Source organism: Strix uralensis, chromosome 17, assembly GCF_047716275.1.
Source record: "Strix uralensis isolate ZFMK-TIS-50842 chromosome 17, bStrUra1, whole genome shotgun sequence".
NCBI classification, from domain to species: Eukaryota; Metazoa; Chordata; class Aves; order Strigiformes; family Strigidae; genus Strix; species Strix uralensis.
Window position 1 is genome coordinate 16,059,047 of NC_133988.1, and position 16,967 is coordinate 16,076,013.

A 16,967-nucleotide genomic window follows, 5' to 3' on the forward strand; every position below is an offset into this window, starting at 1 on the left:
CTGAGTGTGAACATGGTGATGCAGAAAGACTAGAAAAATTAAGACTACAAAAAGGAAACGTGGGGAAAGAGTAGCAGCAGGTCCCGGGTTGGTGGTGGCGGGGTGGATGGGCTGCAGCTTCACTGCTTCTCGCTCTGTTTGTGCCCCCAAGGCCAGGCGGACGCTAGGCCCCCGGCCGAGCAGGACTCCGATGGTAAGCACCGGCGTCCGCACCCTCCCCTGTGCCGCTGCCTCGGTGCTGCCTGTGCTGAGCCCCCTCCCTCCCTCCCTGCTCTCCTGGCGGTGTTTTCCCGCAGGGTTTCCCACGGGAGGCTGCAGCGGCAGGACCTCTCCTTGCTGCTGCCACCCACCGCGCAGGGACCGAGTTATTCTGGGGCTTCCCCACCTACTGCACACGCCTGGGCTGAAGCGCTGCGATTGAAAGTGCTGAGCAGAATTGCCTCCGTAGGTGGTGTTTCCTGCTGCTGATTGGCAGGTGTTTTTCTCTGGTTATTTAATGGCAGTCCTTAGAAAACCTCCTGTGGAAACTTTAGGAAGCTTGCGGGGGGCTTGTGCATGTCTGCGAGGGATGGAGCAGCCGAGCCGCTCTGTGCTGGCCACATCAGGTGTCCCCCACGTGCGCAGGCTTGGGCTGTGTGTGGGTACCAGAGCAAAATGAGGATGAAACAGTCTTTTTTATGCTTATACCTTGCCCCCTCCAGCACTCACAGCCCCCTGAGGCTCTGCCTTGTGTTTAACAGTGACGCCGGCCGAGGGGGCTGCGTTACACCACAGCAATTTGGTGCCTCCCGCTTACAGGAGCGAAGCCATGTTCCTCACGAGGGCTCCCCAATTTCTAACCTCATATATATATGCCCTGTGCTGCTCTGGACCCACATCCCCTGGATTCTGCTGCTGGCACTGCTAGGAGCCAGGGTCTGGGCTCCTGAACCAGCTGCACTGCTGGGACTTAATTTGGAATAATAGCCCCCATTTTCAGAGTTCAGCATCAAAGCGCCAGGGCGATGAGATGACCTGACCCCCCACCCCTCCCTCCGGCATCTGCTGCTCCCAGCTGGGCAACGATCAGGCAGGGAGCAGCCCAGTGTCTGCAAACCCTCCTCTTCCTCTCCCCTTCCTCAGCTGCGTGGAGGAGGTGGCGGGGGGCTGAGGACACAACCCCCCCGGAGCAGTCTCTTCCATCCCACCCTTCCTTTAGCCCAAGGCCTGTTGTGACAGTGATAGCCCAGCTGGCTGTGGGTGTGCAGGAGGTTTTAACAGCTGGTTTTAACTGCTTGGAGCTGCGGGCAGGGCTGCGGGCAGGCAGCATCTCAGCAGGCAGCATGGGTGCCACAGCCTTGTGCCCAGCCATGCTCCCTCCACTCCGTAGCACCTCTTGCAATGGAGACGAATCCTGCGCATCTGGGTGGTGGTGTGGGGTGAGCTTGGGGCTGGGGTACCCATGGGAGTGTACCTGGGCTGGGGTACCCATGGAGGGAGGACCCGGGCTCAGCCACAGCCCATACTCCAGCTCCCAGCTCTGGTGAGGGGGCTCGGGCTGAGCCTTGGCAAGGCTGTGCCCAGCCCGGTTGTGCTGAGTGATGATCTTCATCTTCCCACGCAGCAGCAGTTGGGGAAACCACTTAATTAAGACTATTTAATCGTGATGGTAGCTGGTGCCGTTAAGCTTCCCGGCCCCACAACAGGCTGCTTTTATTAAGCCACCGGCTCACCTGCCAGTTGGGGAGGGTTTGTCAGGCTCCACGGCTCCCTCCTGGTGATCATCATGCTCACGACATGCCCATGATTTTCCTAAAGCTCCCTTGGAAAATTGTTTATTGCATTGCTATTTCTGCACCATGGGGCTCCTGGTTGGGGATGCTCGTTTCCCCTCCTCCATCCTCTCCAGCATCGTGGCACTTTTATCCCCCCCTCCTATCCCCCACCTGCAATCTGTTGCATTTCGCTTTCTCCTTGTGCCCGGTGACCCTGAGAGCCCAGCCAAGGATAAACATCCCATTTATGTCACAGCAAAGATTTATACCTGGCGCCTCCGGCACAAGCCAGGTGAGCACCGAGACCTTTTCCATCACATCTGTGGGTTGCAATTTATCACCACGAAGAGGTCTTGGCACCCCGGTGCGTGCGGCTGGGATTTATCCGCTGGGACGGCCGCTGCTGGGTGGATGGAAGCGAGAGGCAAAGGCAGCTGTCACCGTTGTCTCGCTAATAAATGGAAGATGATCAGCAAAAAGAAAATATGATCCCCCTGTCCCAGGGACCATGGAGCTGGATTGTCATTAGGGGTTTGATGAGTGCTGAGGACCATTGATGGATGCCTCTGGCCTTGTTTTCCCATGGGGGTCTCGTGTCTCCTGTTGTCCCTGTGGTTTGCCGTGTCCTTTGGAGTGTCCTTTGGGCTTTCCCAACCACGGATGCTGGATGGCCGCAGTCCCCAGTGCTCTGGGATTGATGCTGCAGCAGCCGTACCCATCCTCCTCTTCCTCCTCCTCCTCCTCCTGCTCATGCCCAGGCTGGGCATCACCCAAGCGGCTCCTCTCCGAGCCAGTTTTGGGGATGGAGGGGTGGTGGGGGTGCGAGCCTCACTGCTGCCTTTATCCCTCTCCCCGCAGGCAGTGATGCGACGGCGGCTGCCCAGGGGAGCTCCGCGGTGCCCGGCCGCAGGCTGGCCGAGGGCAGGCCGGGCCCGTGCGGCAGCGAGCACGCTGGCGGGGACGCCGACAGCCGCGACTACGCTGCCGAGAGCGGGGTCAGCAGGAGCCCTGGTGAGAGCTACGCTTCTGCACGCTTCTGCGTGCTTGGAGGGAGAGGGCTGGGGGGCACGAAGCCAGGAGCTGTACAGGGGTTGTCTGCGCTCCATGTGATGCTGAGGGATTTCGCATCGCAGAGCGCCCGTGTCTGATGTTTTACACTGCTCCGTGGGGTTTGCTGATGGGGAGGTCCGGGGGCGTTGGGAAGCGTGGAGGCAGATCCCCGTCCTTCTCCAGCGTGCAGGGAGGAGAGGCAGGATCCTGCTGTGCTTCTCCCTGCAAAGGGGCATCTCCTGGCCGGTGGAAGGACATGAATTTGAGAAGCCCCATGCGCAATGCGAGACCTGTAAGTGAAGAGAGAAGTGGGCTCAGCGCTTACCAGGCGAATTTTAAGCAGAGATGAAATGCAACCAAGTTGGGATCTTGAGTAGAAGCATTTTTCATGCTGCTGTGCCCCCACCTCACTGCCAGGGCAGGCACGTGCCCCGCAGGGTGTTCCCAAAGGAGCTGGCATGGGCCAGCCCTGCCTGTGGGAGCCCGTGCTTTGCTGGCGGGGGCCTGGCTGGGGTTGTCATTTCTTGTTTCATGAAAATTTGATGTGCTCCAAGCTATTGTAAATGCCTGTGATAGGAATGGATGGCTGACAGCGTTCGGCGGGGCCCAGATCCTCCCCAGGTGCCTCCGGAAGGGGAAAGACACTTGCAGAGACCACTTTTCATCTAGGAGCTGAGCTTGCAAATTTAATTGGTGAAGCTAAAAATGGCTGGAAAATGTCCAAATCCTCTTTAATTCCTTGGGGAAGGAAGGAATATTCAATGGCAGGATAGTTGGGTAATAGCTGGAGAGGGATGTTCAGGGCTGCCTGGGGGGAGCCAGTGTTTTAATTCATGTTTGGGTGGGTAACCCTTGTGCACCCATGCCCCACTGGTGCCCCCAGACGTGAGTGCACCCCAGGGGTGGTCCTGGGGCATTGCTGCTGGTTGGGTGTGCAGGGAGATGTGAGGGTGTGACAGGCATCATAGCGATGCTCATGGATTTGTTCCCCTTCCAGCTCAGACTGGCACCTGGTCACAACCACGTCCGTCCTCCTTGTTCCACCTCTCCTGTATCTCCCTCTTTTTACGGGCGGATCAGTGTGGCACGAGGTCCCCCTGGTGAAACGCTCCCTGCTCCAGCCTGCGCTGCACCCGCTCCCCGCAGCGCTGACCCCAAAAGCGTGTGGGGCTGAGCCGTTATCTCAGCCACCTCCATCCATCAGCCAAACCTGTCACCTCTCTGCTGCCTCCAGCTGCCTCTCCCTGGCCGATTCTGGCTGTACCCCCCCTCCTCTGGGACCCCCTGGGGTCCAAAACCCCATTCCTGATCCTCCCCTCTCTTTGCAGGCGTGAAGAGGACCAACTCCCTGCAAGCCCCACGGCCACCCCCACCAGCCACTGCCGGCCCCAGTCCTGGTCCCAGTCCAGCAGCACCCCCAGGTAGGACATGAGGGGGATGTGACCAGGATGCTCAGTCCCTGGGGGGGAAAACCCCAATGCCCTGCCGTGGGTGGGGACCCCCCCACTGCTCGGGCCAGTGCCAGTGCTAGGGTGGGGGAGGGATGGAGGGTATCACCCAGACAAATGCCCCGGTAATGCTGCATCTGTCCCCAGTGCCACCAGCAGCGGGGAGACTGGGTCCTGGGGCGGCCAGCCGGTTCCCGGAAAGACAAGGTAAAACGTGGCTGCCTGCGAGGGGCTGGGGGGCAGAATGCACTGGGGAGGGCTAATGGGGTCCCTCCCACAGCGAGCCCACCGCTGGGACCCCCAGAGCTGGCCCGTGCCGCTGCCAGGGAGGAGCGAGGAGGGGGCTACACCGTGCCCCCTGCCAGAGAGGAGAGGCCAGCCCGGCAGCCCCCCACCTTCCCACAGCCCCCCGCCTTCTCACAGCCCCCCGCCATCCCGCCGGCGCCTGCTGCCCCGCTGCGGCAGCCACCCCAGGAGGAAGAGGAGGAGGACGCCAACAGCTACGACTCTGATGAAGGCAGTATGTACCCGGGGCGCCCAGCCAGAGGGGAGGGAGCGGTTTCTTTGGGAAATCTGGGATTTTGAGGAAGTAGTTGCTGTGGGACTGTGACTTGAGGAATGCTGTTTCCCCCCGGGAAGGGACTCGCAGGCTGTCCCTGCTCACTCACTTCAGCGCAGCTTGTGGGATCTTCAGTCAGTTTTGCACCAAATTACGGAGCTCTGACGAGGGCTGGTTTAGGCTCTGTGCTGACACAACCTTCCCATTTCCAAATTTGAGTCCTGAAGGCGGCTGCCTCTTTCCATCAGAGCATCCTTTGCTGCGAGAAACACCACCAGACCTGTCTGTAGGAGAGTCTTGGTGGCTTCAGCACCTTTACACTGTGAGATCTCGGTGTTCAGTTGTTTGCTCCCCTAACGAGGGAATAGGCTGCCCAGGGAGGGGGTGGAGTCACCATCCCTGGATGTGTTTAAGGGTCGTTTAGATGAGCTGTTGGGGGATGTGGTGTAGGGGAGAACTTTGTAGAGTCGGGCTGAGGGTTGGACTCGATGATCCCAAGGGGCTTTTCCAACCTGAAGGATTCTGTGATTCTGTGAATTTGCTGTGTGAGGTTGAGCATCTGTAGCAGGGCAGTTCTTCTGTCCAGGCTGTTCCCACCCAGGATGGGAAGAGCCAGGAAATTGAGCTCAGATAGGAGCAGATGGACCCAGCTGAGGTTCTGTGCAAACTCTTTGTCCCTGTGAGCTTTTCCTGGTGAGCCCATGAACACAAGCGTGAGCTGGCTTCCAAACATGTCAAAACAGGGGCCAAATGCTGAGCCCCAAGCCTTGGGGGGAGGAGATGTCAGCCCTCTGAGCTGAAACACCTCCTCAGGGTAGTCGTGGGGGGGCATTGCCCTGAGAAGGGTTCCTAGGGTTACATCCTCCTTTGCCTGGCAAATACTAAAGTTGGCTTAAAAGCCCCAAACTGCCCTCCCTGGGCAGTTCCACCTCTGTAAAGCTTTGACATCCAGAGCTCGTGAATCTGGTTGGATTTGTGTGTGGCAGTTTGGCTGATGCCAGCGCAGTCTCACATGGATTAAATGGCTTTTACATTTGAACCACAAATCTTTCTAATTATTACTAATCAGGGCTGATTAAACACAGTTATTGGCTGGGGTTTTAACGAAGTGCTATTTCCAACTCCTCCTCCTCCTCTCTCTCGCTGTCAGCTACACTGGGAGCGCTGGAGTTCAGCCTGCTCTACGACCAGGAGAACAGCTCCTTGCACTGCACCCTCATCAAGGCCAAAGTAAGTGGTCCCCTCTTTTTTTCTTTTTTTTTTTCCCCCCCTTCTTTCACCGATTTAAGTCCGTGCAGCTCCCAGCTCCCCCGGTGCGATGGGATGGAAGCAGCATGGCCACTGGCAGAGGCTGCTTCCCTGGGAGACCCAGCCTAGCACTGCTGGTCCTGGCTGGCTCTGTGGGGCTTTTCCATGAGTGGATCTTATTTTTCAGCACGTCGTGGCACCCACACCTTCTCAGGGCAGAGAATGAGGCTTTTGGCTTGCTGAACACGTTTTCTCTTTACCGAGTTGCTTCATGGATAGCTTTTTCTCTTCCCTGGCTCTGCTTAAGGGGGAGTCATGCATCATGTTTTCTTTATTATTTTTTAGGGCTTAAAACCAATGGATTCAAATGGCCTGGCAGATCCCTACGTCAAACTGCACCTCTTGCCTGGAGCCAGCAAGGTGAGGCTTTGCCTGGGTTTGGGCTGGAGATGGAGCAGAGGTTTCTCAAAGCCCCTGAGGTCCCTTCCTTGTGTCAGACTTCCTCCCCTTGATTTCTCTGCTGAGTCGCTCAACTGCTGCTATTTTACCCAGGAGGTATCTCTGAAAAGTGATGATGCTTGCAGATGCTCTCTTGTACCCAAGGAAGAGCTTATCCTGCAGACAGGGATCTGCTTAAGGATGGAGGGGAGCTCCAGAGGAGGTGACACTGTTAATGCATCGCAAAACACCTGACACAAAATCTCATTATTACCAGAGTTTGAACGATCTGTTTGCTTTGAAGGTGCAGCATGTTCTCATTAGGTCTGTGAAGAGTAAACTCTGACTCCCTCTATCAAAGCAAGCCCTGGAAATCTCACTCCCCAGCCCAGCTAAGTTGATCTCAGGGGGGGAACCTTTGAGGAAGGGATGACCACCACTGGCCCGGTGCCCAAGGGATGCTGGATCCTTGCTCGGGGGCTGCAAAGCTCTTTCCTGCAACTGAATTTTGTTCAGAGGAAATAAGTGTAAAACAAGGGCCAAAACTGACAATAAAACCATTGGATTGGTATTTACAGGTTTACTTTATGTGCGGGGACTTTCTGGTCTTGTGCAGAGTAAATCAAGGCGCCATGATCTTGGGAACTGCTTTGATTTCTATTGCTCCCTTGTTCGCCGATCTTTTAATTTTTTTATTTTGCATGTCTGTTCGTAAAAGACATGTGAATGAGTGGCAGAGCTCCTCGTTTCCCATGCTGTCATCTCCTGTAGACCACGAGAGCTGTTATCCAAGCCCTGCACAGCCTGCCCTGTGCTACTTTTTCTTGTACAAGTGCCCTTGAGGGAGTAGACCCCAGACAGTGGAAAAAGCCAGGTGGTGAAGGCTGCCCTGGCCACTGCGGGCAACTGAGTCCCCGGTGCTTGCCTAAAGGTCCACCTTGTTGGGTTGGTGATGCTCACCTGGAGTTGATGGCTCACCCAGGCAGTGGGGATGTCCTGCAGAGCCCAGCCTAACCACCTCTCGTGAGCCAGAGGTGATGGAGCATCTAATTTACACTCCTCTGCCAGGAGCTGAAATTTAGGTGGGGAGGAGTTCAGGGGTGTAATTCTGCCGTGTTTTGTGCCAATGCTGTAGTCAAATAAGCTGAGGACGAAGACACTGCGCAACACCCGTAACCCCGTGTGGAATGAGACCCTGGTGTACCACGGCATCACAGACGAGGACATGCAAAGGAAAACCCTCAGGCAAGCCGAGGAGCTGCGGTATCCTGCGGTGCGGTGGGATGGGGACTGTGGGTCTCCTCGCAGGGAACCAGCCTTCCGCAGGAGGGCACTGGCAGCAAAGTTTAAGGCACCTGGAAATGCAGAGTTTTTGGTCCAAACCGCCATGCTTCGTATGAACGTGCTGATTTTGCCTCTCCTTTTAAAAAGAGAAGGAAAGGCATTTTGACCCTGACGTTTAATATTAAATTATTATTAATATGATCAGCATAGAGATTTATATATCTGTGCATGATTTGACTGTGTGTCAGCAAAACATTCAGATGTCTCTAAAAATTTTTGGCATCTCCTTCCTACAGGAAATCTCCACCTTTTGATTTCTTGCCCCATTGCAGAGCACGTATTAAACTGTTGATTTTTCTCATAAAAACAGAAGTTCCATTTTCTGACTGCTTTTGGTCAGGAGAGCCAGAGGGATGGAGGCTTTGGTGGGGCTTTGCTTTGTCCACCCCCTTGCAGGAGTGGTTTTGTGCTCCGAGTCAGGTACTGCTGCTCCAATCTGGTTGATGTTCACCTTTCCTGTTCCCTTCAGGATCTCCGTGTGTGATGAAGACAAATTTGGCCACAACGAGTTTATTGGAGAAACTAGAGTTTCCTTGAAAAAGCTCAAAGCCAATCAGAAAAAGAACTTCAACATCTGCTTGGAGAGAGTAATACCAGTGAGTTTATGTGAAATTTCTTTGAGGTTGCTAACAAATGGCATGTGAGGGAGTTAGTGGTGAGCTTGGAGGTGGAACCAGCCAAGAGCTGTAGGTGCCTGACTTCACTGGTGTCTTTAGGAGTTGGATTCCCAGCCATGTCTGGGCTGATTTGACACATCAAGGCCAGGAGATAAGAACATGGTGGGAATCCATGGGAAGTGACTCTGGGGACCTCCCTGGTGGCATTGCCAGCCTATGCTGATGTATGTCACTGTGGAGGAGAGGACAGGTTGCTCCATCCCTGAGTTCTATTCCCCAGTGTTGTGGGTGAGGTGCTGAGTCTGCTGAGGTGAAGGTTGATGGAGCACATGAACATACTTGAGCCCCCTTCCACTCCCGAGGCCAGTGAGAGAGCTGGGCTGGGCTCCTGGGGGAGTTTTTGCGATAGGATGGTCCCTCTCCCAGCTGTGGTCACTCATGGCAGCCTCTCTTTTTCCCTTCCCCATCCAAGATGAAGCGTGCTGGAACGACTGGCTCATCCCGTGGGATGGCACTGTACGAAGAGGAGGTAAGAGTCCTTGGAGGACAAGATGCTCCATGCACATTTCACCCATCATCTCTCATGTAGAAGCCCCTTTTTTCCAGCCCCCCTCATGGGGATACAAGGTTCCCCTGTATCCATCTTGTCTCATCTGCTCTGCAGTTGACCGTTTCCCTCGCTCAGCTCCCGTGTCCCCATCTCTGGTTGCTTCCCCTTGCAGGTAGATCGTGGTGGGGACGTGGAAGAGCGTGGGAAGATCCTCGTGTCCCTCATGTACAGCACCCAGCAGGGCGGCCTGATCGTCGGCATCGTACGCTGCGTGCATTTAGCAGCCATGGATGCCAACGGATACTCAGACCCTTTCGTTAAACTGTAAGTGGGGGCTGGGGCTGGCATAGAGCCATAATGTGTGGTCATGGAGCCACCCACCATCCTTGGGCAGTGGCTGATGGGCTGAGAGCTCCTTCCAAAACCGCTGGAGAGAGGAGAGCGTTTCCCAAGCACCTTGAGACCTCACGCAGGACTGAGCTGCCCACCGGCGATGCCTGTGCAAGGTGGTAACGCTCTGCTCGAGTGCCCCTGCTGTGGCTGGAGCTCCGTGAGGCTGAGCCCCGCCCTGGATCCATCCACTCCCTGGAGGTTCCCAAACGCACAGACCCAACAGCCACCTTGTAGGTGCAGAGCTGGAGGACAAGGGGTCCTTCTCCTTGGCTTTGACCCCCCATGCCTGCAGGGTGGGGAGGGCTTGACGTCCCTCCGTGTGTGACAAGGAGCACATGCCCCCGCTTGCAGCTCCGCGCGCTGGTTGTGGCGGGAGCCCAGAGATGGCCGTGCTCTCCCTGTCCCGTGCCGTGTCTTTGCTGCAAACCCATCAGCTTAATTAACACAGACAGCAGCGTTTGCTGAGGTTCGTGCTGGCAATGCCTTGCCGCGGCGTGGAGCAGCGTGCCCGTGGGCGCTCTCAGCTGCGGAGGCAGGCGACGGGGGAGCAGCGCTTGTCGGGTGGCTCCTGTGAACACGGGGGAATAAGATTGTTTTAACTCGAACCTCATAAACTGTGACACAGAGAGGACCCTGTAGTCATTCCTGCTCGCAGCTGCGGCTGCAGATGGGTTTTCATTGCTGTTTTCTCTTTGCCTTCAGGGAAAAAAACCTGTATTCTCCCTAAAAGTCATTCAATAACTCTTGTGTTGAACATTTTGCACATCTTTTTGTAGCTGAGTGGAACTGAATAGTTTTCCTTCTCAGTCTCTCTCTTATTTCTTTATATTTTCCATTCCCACAAACAGAAGATGGTGGCTTTCTGCTTGTAAATCAACTTCCAACATCGATCTAATTAATGCCAACTCTACAATTTCGTTCTGGGTCTGCAGTCAGGCTGCAAAGCCCGAGCCCTAATTTTTCCCACATTCTCTAGGTGAACCTACCTGCCTGAGTACACTAGTCTGCATGGTATTAAACACTAACGGGCTATTTTTTTTAATTCCCCCCCCCCCCCCCCCCATTTCTCCCCATCTCTGTGTGTGCTCACACTTTCTTGGCTGGCTTTTCCAGGGGCCAGGCTCGGTGACCAGCCGTGCCATTGCCCTCGTCTGCTGGCGACAAACCTGGCTGCTCATTTTCCATATTCCCTGACTGTTTTAGCTGCTCCCCGCTGTCGGCCTCAGCAGGTTCCTCCCCAGCGAAATGCAGAGTTCACCTGTTTTTACTCTGTAAAACACCTACAACCATTTCTTTTAGAGTGGCTTGGGGCAAAAAACCTTGGGACCGGTGCATGGTTTGGAAGGACGTCAAGAGTGCGTGTGCGGGCTCGCTGCTTTCTGGCCTCTGAACGTGACCCAGCTGCTCTGAGCAAGAGATGCTCCCCCAGAAAAGTTTCTGCTGAGCTCAGCACTCAGTACAAAGCAGGTCTTTATGGTTTCCCATGTCTCATCTGGCCATCCAAGGGGAAAAAAAAGAATAATCAGGATTTTACTCATTTTACATTTATTTTAGATAATCTTAGAAGGTGGGAAGGGAGAGTGGCTAACCCATTTCTTTGCCTTAAATAAATATCTTCAGTTGTTTTTTTCTAGCCCCAAACCTCACTTTTTAAGCTTATAAGCTCACACTGTTCTTGCACTAGAGTTTTGAGCTGTTTTCTGTTGCCCCCAGTTGGCTGAAACCTGACATGGGAAAAAAGGCCAAGCACAAGACACAGATTAAGAAGAAAACATTGAATCCTGAGTTTAATGAGGTAAGGATGGATGTATTTTTATGTTATTAAATCAATTTAGCTAATCACTATGTCATGTGGAGGAGACAGAAGACAAACTCCCCAAGGTTTGGTTCCTCTCTCAGGCTCCTTTCCCCGCTCTGCACCCAGGAATATTTTAGGAAGGACTTTGCCATGGGAGATCTCACCAGTTCAGTGCTGGGCAGCACCATACACACCAAAACCTCCCTGCTGCCGGTGCTGCCGATTCCCTGTCACCGCGGGCAGGGGTGTGGGTGGGACGAGCATCCCCGGGGGGGTCCTGTGGCTGGTGCTGCTTTGATGGGACACCTGCAAAGTGCTCACTTAGATACAAGGGGTGAGCTCAGCTTATGGGTTTGTGCAGCATGCTGTGGTCCTGGGAGGAGGGGTGCTGCAGGGAAGGGGCGTTTGCTCCTTATGAGTGTGTTTTAAATATTATCTCACTGGATTTTGAATTCAGGCTGTACAGAGAGATCACTTGCAATTCCTTAACTGGAGTTTTCTGGGTGGTTTTTCCTGGGACGTGTGGGGTGATTGTGGGTGTTATCCTTCTGCAGGAGTTCTTCTATGATATAAAACACAGCGATCTGGCCAAGAAGTCACTGGACATTTCTGTATGGGATTATGACATCGGAAAATCGAATGATTACATCGGTGAGCTGCAAGGCTGTGCTCTGGGGTGTGGTTTTGATGCCCGATACAGTGCTCGCTGTATGGGAGGGGTGTGTAGATCACCTGCCCTGTGAGGGACCCCAGGCTGAGCTTTGAGGTGAGACCATGCAGGTTGGTTGGGTGCTGCTATCAGGCCATCACATACAGTGCACCCACTGTACTGCCCCATCTCCAGCATCCCAGGGGGTCTTCTGTGCAAGCAGAGCAGCTCTAGTTGTTTCTACTACATTTTAAATCCAGGAGATGGAAGAAAACGCTGCAAACATGGGTTCTATCCCCATGGAAGTAGTTTCCTGGACCACCAGCATCACCTCTGAATAGGATGTCTCTTCTCCTCCCTTTCTTCCAGGTGGCTGTCAGCTTGGCATTACGGCTAAGGGGGAGCGCTTAAAACACTGGTATGAATGTTTGAAGAACAAGGACAAGAAGATTGAACGCTGGCACACCCTCCAAAATGAGAACCACGTTGCCAGTGATTAAAGGGAGTCGCTGCCCGAACCTCCCCAAACGGCCCATCCTCTGCCAAGCCCCTGTAGATCTCTGATGTCCGTCTTCCAGTGCAGTCATGCCTTGCTACACGCCTCTGGTCCCAGGGCAGCGACGCTCTCCTGCCTCCTCCAAGCATCCTCTGTGTCCTCCCACCTGAAAACTAACCCAGATCTTTTATATTCTCTTCCTTTTTTTTTTTTTTTTTTTTTTGGGGGGGGGTGGGGGTGTCATCGAATTATCCTGGTGTGTAATTTTGTCAAGCAATAGTTACCCTCTGACTGTTCCTCTTTCTCACTAGTCTCACGCACGCCGTGATAGCGTTCCTGTTGTGTGTGTGTGTGATGCTCTGTGTTCCTCCAGCCTCCGCTCACGTGGCTCGTCCCATCCCCACCAGCTCGTGGCTCCTTTCTCTCCCAGCGGGACCTGTGGCCACCGGCCCGGCCGTGTTCTCGCCCGGCGTAGTGGGCTTGAGCACCGGTGTCAGAGCATCGACCCATTCTGCTTGTGTGATATCGATACCTCAGTTGCAATAATGAAAAAGCTGTTTGGCTTTGGTGTGGGTCGTAACTGTAGCCTGGTATCTGTGTTGTTGTGATTAGGCTAAAGCCTGTGTCACTGATGTAATCCTGCGAGTCCTGCTTGAGCTTTAGTTCTGATCTGGTACACTTGAGCAATATTGTGGTACATCCTTTGCTGAGAAGATCCACCAGTAATCCAATAACAATAACAAGAAATAGGGATCCACTGTGTGCTCGCAGGGAAACAGAGGTTTGGGTTGGTTCGTGTTTGTTTCCAGCTGCCACGTGCGGTTCCTTTTCCCCAAGAAACTCACACGCTCTGTTGCTGTAGGAGCCCACCCGTGTTTCAAGCTTGTGACTACCTCCTCTTCATGTCCTAGCTGCGCAGTAGAGACTGTCTGAACCCTGAGGGCAGGCCCTGGGCCCTCCTCCGACTACCCTTTCCATCGTCGACCCTTTGCTGTACCACATGCAGAAGGGAAGCTGGGGGAGAAGAGACGTCCCACCAACTAGCTGATGTGTGCAAGGATTATTGCTTTAAAATACCACAAATACTGAAATTGGCTGGGACAGTTAGAGGTCTTCCAAACTTTGGGTTTGTGGTTTGGGTTTTTTTGTTGGTTTTTTGGTTTGTTTTTTTTTTTTTTTTTCCCAAATCTGCACAAGAACCATTGTCTTCAACCTGCGCTTTAATGATCACCTGGAGGTGTTTGATTTGTTCTCGATAGCAGGAGAGTCAAGGGGCTCTCAGACTGATGCTGATCGGGTTTGGTACCATTTGCTGTCTCTGGACAACCTCAAGCAGAGCACCATCGATAGCAGCACAATAAGCACTGCTGGAATATATTGTCGGTCAGCTGCACACTGCGCATGTTGTATGAAACCTGAACCCAGCCCCTTCGGGTCACGCTGTCGTCCCATGACTTCCCCTGTAACTGCTGCTGTCGTCCTCTGGCGCGCTGTTGCGTGGCTTGTTCTCAATTCCGCTGTACCACAGAGCTCTTTCTTTTGAATTGGATGGGTTATTTTCTTCTTCTAGATTATTTTTAATTTCCCCCCCGCACCCTCCCCCAGCAGACTTTGCTCTGAGCGCTGCCTCGCAAGGAGCATCTCTGCAGGGCTGCGCTTCCCGCAGCAGGCGAGGGCTGGGTGCTGAGCGCTGCCGCCGTCGCTGCGTGGTGCTCACCCCTCTGTGCCAAGCGATGATGCTGCTGCAGAGCAGCCCTTCCCCAGCCCCCCCTCCAGGCTTGCACGTCCAAGGCCATCTGGGTCCAAGCCCTGCCTGGGTGCTGCCAGCTCCTTGTAGCCAGCTTTCCACCCAGAGACACGCTCGCACCATGGATGGGGGAAGCCAACCCAACCAGTGTTGGGCATCTGCTGCTCCCTTCAGCCCGAGCTGGGGCAGCTCTTCCATCACCCCAGCCTGGAGCCTGGCTACTGAGCTGGGAGCTGCTCCAGGCAGAGTATAATGGGGCAGGACACTCCAAAAATGGCTTTCCCCTCCCATTCATGCACTTGTTGACTCTGCAGCAGTAAGGGCAATGTTCTCACAAGCCTGAGCCATGCTTCCCTCATCATGGGCTCTGCACAGGACCAAGACTCAAAGGACCTGGTTCCTTCGGATTGTTTCCTTCTGTGTCCTGTGCAGTCGTGCCTGAAACCTCACCCTGCTGGGCCGAGGTTTTTCAGGTGTAGGATGCTGCTGTCATCCCTTCCAGAGTGAGGAACCTGCCCCAAACCTTTGCACAGCCCTTGCCTATATCTCTCAGAGCAGCAGCTGGGCACAGTGTGTTTCAGAGCTGTGCTGGGGAAATGTGGCACTGGGATGAAACTACCTTTAAAAAAAAATAAATAAAATTTGACAATTCCTTAATTTATTCCAGACCTGCAGCAGCCCAGCCTCCTTTGTGTGTGCAGAACAATTAAATTAAGGTTGCCTTTAGCCATGTCCTGTATTGACATTTTCTGCTCAGCCTGCTTTCCTTTCAGATAAATGATACTCAAATTATGTCTTTGCACCCATAAAAATAAAGTGCAACTTGCCAATCCCCCTCGCGGTATTGTGCAAACCACAGTCCTCGTCTCTGCCGCCCTCTTCTCAGTTTTTCTGATGGTAATTTCTGCCCTGAATGACTTATTTTCGTTGTAAATAAAGCATGCACATATGGATTGGGAATGGTGCAAAAAAAAAAAAAAAAAAAAAAAGCCTCTTCTACTGCTGTTTGCATTCAAACTTGCATGCAGTGATTTTACAGCAAAATATCAGTTTACAACTATTAAGAGAAAAAGAAAATGTTACACAGGAACTAGAACTACTCGAGTCTTCCGCTGCATGCAGCACAACATCCTCTCTTGATGTGGTATCTAATAAAGTGAGACTATTGGAAAAGAAAAAAAACCAACAAAACATGATGTTTTCTGGCTTCTTTCATTCCCTGAGGCAATACGAACCCCCGCATGGGCTGGCAGGGGTGGGCAGTTGTCCTGGTTGTGGGAATTTATGGTGGGCCTGGCAGTGCTGGAAAGTTGCGTTGGGTTCAAGAGGTTGAGGAGGAGTTTGGGATGGCGGGGTGCAGCCCCTTCTCTGGGGGGAAAGGTCCCAGCTCTGCGGAGCTTGACTTGGCTCTCCTGCACCCTTTGGGGTAACAGGGATGATATGAGTGTTGGGGAACAGTCTGAGTTAAAATCCTTCGTGCACAGGCAAGATATCCATGGGTTCCCCCTTGCCTCAGCGAGGGTAAACACGATGGGTGCGTGCTGCTGGGGTAGACGGTGGCACGTGCAGAGGTGGTTGCTGGTGCTTCTACGTGTCCTCTCGAAAAGCAAACACACCCCCTGAGAAATGAACCTCCTGGTGCCCTTCTTAATGCCCCAGCCCTTGTTCCCACACTGGGGGAGAAGGAGTTGTTGCCCCGTGTAGCTGCAGCTCCTGTTGCGCCGCTGCAGGAAAACACCCCTCTGGCTGCTGCACTGCCCAAACGCTTTTTTTTTCTCCTTTTTCTTTTTTTTTTTTTTTTTTAATTTTGGCATTTTTAGGCTTGATTTCCAGCAGATCCTGAGGTGCAGGCTGCAGGGAAGGGCATGCCGGGATTGTAGGAGACCCTGGAACAGCAGCAGACTGCGGCTCCGTGGGGGCCATGCCCCAGCCCTGGCCAGGGGGACGTGGGTGGTGGCCTCGCCTTTCTGGGGACACCCACACCCTCCGTGAACCCAGAAAGGGCCCGTGGGGATGGAGCTGAGCCGTGGAAGGTGGCTGCGTGGCGAGTCCGGTGCCGATGCCCAGAGACAGCAGCAGATGTCACTGATGCTCCAGGTATGGCACGGGAAGGATGGGCAGGAGGTGCCAGAAGGATGCCCACGACCAGGGCTGGTGGCGTCTCAGCACCCTCCATCCTGGTGGTGGGGCGCCCTCAGTCTCACCCATCTCAGTGGTGGGACCCCTCACCCCTTCAGTAGCACCCATCGTGGTGGTGGCCCCCCAAATGCCGTCTTCACACAAGCTGTGGCTGAGCCTCGATGGATGACAGCCTTGGGATGGTGGTGGAGCTGCCCCAGCCCCATGGCTGCTCCCACACAACACAGGTTTAACCCATGGTTTCCCTGAGGCCAGGCCAGTGGCGGTTCTTCAGGAGTGGTCTGTGGGCAGTTAAAGCCTCCTGCGGTGTCTATGCTGATGAGATGCCATCACAGGGCATTGCAGTTGGCTTGAGAATAATTGCCCAGGAGAGACCTGCAGGCCAGGGATCACCTTTCCCAGAACAACTAGTGGTCAGCTGGACTCATCTTGGAGCAAAAAGGTCAAAATGGCAAGTTAGATACCACTTTGTAGTAATTAGAGCATTTGTGTAAGAGACAGCAGCAATGATTGGTATTGAAAATCTCTAAGATGTTTAAAATTGTCGTGTGGTGTCTGTATATACTGCTCTTAATGAGGACCCTCAGCCTCCCACCAGTCAGAAGACCTCATGTTCTCACACACGGTGACAGTTAAACATACACAGCAGTGACTGAACTGTCTGAGGTGGTCTCCTCTTTGGGGGAAAACTCCAAGGAAAAGGAGGAAAATCGCAGTAGCTCCTGGTGAGCTGCAGG

At 53.9% G+C, this 16,967-nt stretch overlaps 1 protein-coding gene across 5 annotated transcripts in view; it reads left to right on the forward strand.

The window, feature by feature from the left end:
- The window catches only part of RPH3A (rabphilin 3A), a 35,972-nt gene extending 20,690 nt beyond the window's left edge, over positions 1-15,282 (forward strand). For 2 of the 5 annotated variants that reach the window (XM_074887273.1, XM_074887274.1), the window contains exons 8-21: positions 152-193; positions 2,613-2,765; positions 4,133-4,225; positions 4,400-4,459; positions 4,533-4,772; positions 5,962-6,041; positions 6,405-6,479; positions 7,633-7,742; positions 8,311-8,437; positions 8,931-8,987; positions 9,181-9,332; positions 11,115-11,196; positions 11,754-11,850; positions 12,218-15,282. In XM_074887273.1, coding sequence (XP_074743374.1) covers positions 152-193; positions 2,613-2,765; positions 4,133-4,225; positions 4,400-4,459; positions 4,533-4,772; positions 5,962-6,041; positions 6,405-6,479; positions 7,633-7,742; positions 8,311-8,437; positions 8,931-8,987; positions 9,181-9,332; positions 11,115-11,196; positions 11,754-11,850; positions 12,218-12,348 — 1,499 coding nt within the window. In that variant the 3' untranslated portion in view covers positions 12,349-15,282. The remainder of the gene's footprint in view (positions 1-151; positions 194-2,612; positions 2,766-4,132; positions 4,226-4,399; positions 4,460-4,532; positions 4,773-5,961; positions 6,042-6,404; positions 6,480-7,632; positions 7,743-8,310; positions 8,438-8,930; positions 8,988-9,180; positions 9,333-11,114; positions 11,197-11,753; positions 11,851-12,217) is intronic. The other 3 variants (XM_074887275.1, XM_074887276.1, XM_074887277.1) reach the window with 3 other exon arrangements.
- The last annotated feature ends 1,685 nt before the right edge of the window (positions 15,283-16,967 follow it).